The sequence below is a fragment of the Musca vetustissima genome, unplaced genomic scaffold, assembly GCF_032173495.1.
Source record: "Musca vetustissima isolate MV318-11 ecotype Yass unplaced genomic scaffold, APGP_CSIRO_Mvet_v1 utg40789, whole genome shotgun sequence".
Classification (NCBI taxonomy): Eukaryota; Metazoa; Arthropoda; class Insecta; order Diptera; family Muscidae; genus Musca; species Musca vetustissima.
This window is the reverse complement of record NW_026875964.1, coordinates 573-4,298: the sequence shown is the minus strand read 5'-3', so window position 1 is coordinate 4,298 and position 3,726 is coordinate 573. Positions and strand designations below refer to the sequence as shown.

Here is a 3,726-nt window from a genome sequence, read left to right as displayed (position 1 = left end):
ATTAGGTTTTAATACGCCACACAATGTTTGAATTATATGGCTTTATTTTCGAGCGGCGGACGTTTACATCTCAAGGTCGCACACACCATCAGAAATAGGGGTTTTCTATCGCATTTTCGTCAATACAAGCACGTTTGATCTTATATATGCAATTTCGAACCATATTAAAGGATTAGTTTTAAAAACAAACTCAAAAACCTTTTACGGAAATAATATTGCACAATCTGTATATGGCCGAATGTGCCCCACTTTGAAATGCCGAATGTACCCCGAATGTACTTTTTATAGTTTTTCTCATTTTTTTCGATCAGATTTGTAAAAAGATTATATTTTTAAATATTTTTATAATAATACACATCGTAGTTAACCACTTTTTAATAATATTGTCTTAAACATTTTAAAAGTTTTATACACGAAATACTTGCGAAATGGAATTGAAAAATTACAGAAACATCTATAAAAATACAAAAACCTTTGTATCTAAATAAGCTTATTAGCTAGAAATTTCAAACTTTGTGTCAGTTATTTATTTCGATATTCGATACCTATGTATCGGAACTAGTGATGTACGGTGAGAACTTCATATCGAAAACGCGATTGCCGAAGGTGCCCCGATGCCGAAGGTGCCCCAGTCTCCCCTACCACCGAGGATTGTTTTTCTATAGAAAACATTATTCAGTGCCACCAAGGATTGTTTTTCTATAGAAAAAAAATCCTCAGGCCCACTGAGGATTCTTTTTCTATAGAAAAAAGATTCCTCAGGCCCACTGAGGATTCTTTTTCTATAGAAAAAAATTCCTCAGGCCCACTGAGGATTCTTTATCTATAGAAAAAAATTCCTCAGGCCCACTGAGGATTCTTTTTCTATAGAAAAAAATTCCTCAGGCCCACTGAGGATTCTTTTTCTATAGAAAAAAATTCCTCAGGCCCACTGAGGATTCTTGTTGTATAAAAAAAAATTCCTCAGTGCAACTGAGGATTCTTTTTCTATAGAAAGAAAAGAATTCCTCAGGCCCACTGAGTATTCTTTTTCTATAGAAAAAAATCCTCAGGCCCTCTGAGGACTCTTTTTCTATAGAAAAAAATCCTCAGGCCCTCTGAGGACTCTTTTTCTATAGAAAAAAATTCCTCAGGCCCACTGAGGATTCTTTTTCTATAGAAAAAAAATTCCTCAGGCCCACTGAGGATTATTTTTCTATAGAAAAAAATTCCCTAGGTCCACTGAGGATTCTCTTTCTATAGAAAAAAATGTTTCAGATTGCTTAATGTCCTAATTTATATAAAAAACAATTTAAAATTTCAAAAATTGCATTGCACACATTTCAAAATTATCTCCTTTACTACCGAATAATTGATGTTGTCAAAAGCCCTTAAAGACCCATTATATGAAATACCCCAACCATTTAGGAAGTCATAATTGAAGTCTTCCCATGGTCCCCTAGTTTGTCAAATGCAAAATATGTGTTTATTTGCCAACAAATTATTCACCAAAAAATGCAAATTGCTTAATTTATTGTTGTTGTTGCTGCTGCTTTTTTGCAAAAACACAACAATTCAAAATTTTATTTCAGCCATTATTTTCCAGAGAGCAAATAAAGAAATGCCACTTGATAGCATTTCGATGTTGCAATCATCATTCATTTTTATGGGGGCAGCAACAACTATAAAAGCGATTTACAACCCCTGAAAAATAGGGTAAACGAGGAAATTTGAATGGCCGCATAACAGATTGCAAAATATTTGTTGGCCAAAGAAACTGGTGCAGCAATGTGGCCAAGCACGGCCGTCATCAATTGGTCACCAATAGTAAATTTGATAGGTAAGTCTGTGGGAAAATTATAAAAAAATTAAATAATTTTTTTTTTTGTATTGTAGTCCAACTGTATTTCCAAAATACCACAATTTGTGTATTATGGCCTGAAAATGAGCTGTTGAATTTGGAAACCAAAATCTCAGAATATCCCTTTACCATAATCAATATACACCCACATCGATTAGATGTGGATGATGTGGCCAATGAGGTTCAAAAGTTCCGAGAAAAATTCTTGGAAACCAATAATCTCACCCTGATGCTCTCAGTGGCCATAGAAAAGTCACACTGTGAGGTAAGGTCCAAGATATGAATTTAAATTTTATATATAACTTCAGGTATTGCAGAGCTTCTTGGCCTTTGGAAATGATATACTAAAGTTCATTGAAAGTTTTGAAAATGCCAGTCGTTATTCGGTGTGGCGTTCGAAAATCAATCACTTTGTGTTTGCAAGCTCTAATCGGTCTCTCGAGGCTTGCTTGGAGAGGCTAAGATTTGTTGAAGGTGTGTAGAGGAATTCCACATTTTATATTTTCTTCCACTCTGAAATATCAATCCCAAACCTCTGATTTCTTTTTCAGATCAACCAAATATACTTATAATATCTAACGACGCAATCAATCCAGAAAATTTCGAATTGAAAACGAATAAATTTGTTGGACCCAGAGCAGATTGCCCTGGCAAGTTATACCTCCTGGATCGCTTCTTTGCAAACACCTCCTCCTTTGATTTCGGAGTGAATTTATTTCCCAATAAAATTGCCAACTTACAAGGTCGTGAAATAATTGTGCCGGGCATGGATTATCGACCCTATTTGGTTATTAATTACGTTCAGGATAAATATAATTCCTATGATTTGGTATTTGGCGGAGCCATGGAGGGCAATGTACAAATTGATGGCACCGAAGCCAGGGTCATTTTGACATTTTGTGAAATATTTAATTGCACGGTATTGATTGACAGCTGTAAGTATTTGGATACACGCGGTGAACTGTAATTATTTATCAATTAACACTTGGGAATGACTTCAGCGGAGGCCGATGATTGGGGAGAGGTATATTCAAATTTATCAGGGACTGGAAGTTTGGGAATGGTGGCCAAGGGAATGGCGGACATCACTGTGAGTGCAATGTATTCATGGTAAGTTTGTAAGTTTTGGAATAATTTCGCTACAAAATATTTTATGTGACAGATTAAATTATAGCAAATATTTAATATGCAATAGTTGTTCCGCAACAATGTTTATCCACAACACTTTCTTCAGCAACATGTTTCAGCAACATTTTTCTCATCCGAAAGTATTTTATCCGGAATACTTTCTCCACAAAAAATTTCTTTCGAAATCTTTTCGAAAATATTTATTACGCATTATTTGTGTCGGATACTCTATACGACAGATGTCTGTCCGCCAAAAATGTTTACCCGCAACATTGTATTAAGCAACACTTATTCACCTAAAAATAGTTTATCCAAAAATAGAATTGAATCCAGAATTTTTCTCATACAACAATTTTTTATACAATTTCTCCACAGAATATTATTGGAAATTTTTGGAATTACATGTTTATCCGCAACATTTTCTCCAAGAACATGTTTCGAAACAATTTCCCAACAAAAATATTTTATTTGGTGTTTTTTTTTCACAGACAAATCCGAATATTTTCTCCACAAAATTATTTTATCAATTTATTTTCCACAAAAGTATTCGAATAGATTATTTTTTAAAGAGAATATTTTATATGCAACATTTTCCAAAACGAAAATGTTTCTGCAACATTTTCTGCTAGCAAATATTCTTTTGCAATAATTTTTATATTACATTGCAACATATTATCAAAGAGTGTACCTTATCCCAACTACTTTCTTTAGGAAAATATTTTCTGCAAGATTTTATCCGTCAGTTTTTTCCTATGTGA

The 3,726-nt window shown here is 33.8% G+C and overlaps 1 protein-coding gene across 1 annotated transcript; it reads left to right on the top strand.

The window, feature by feature from the left end:
- The first annotated feature begins 1,767 nt into the window (after window positions 1-1,767).
- On the top strand, window positions 1,768-2,954 carry LOC133338505 (uncharacterized). Its single transcript, XM_061546673.1, has 5 exons — window positions 1,768-1,819; window positions 1,876-2,105; window positions 2,158-2,314; window positions 2,392-2,775; window positions 2,842-2,954. Exons 1-5 carry the CDS (start codon window positions 1,768-1,770, stop codon window positions 2,952-2,954), a joined length of 936 nt encoding a protein of 311 aa, XP_061402657.1.
- Window positions 2,955-3,726: the final 772 nt, after the last annotated feature.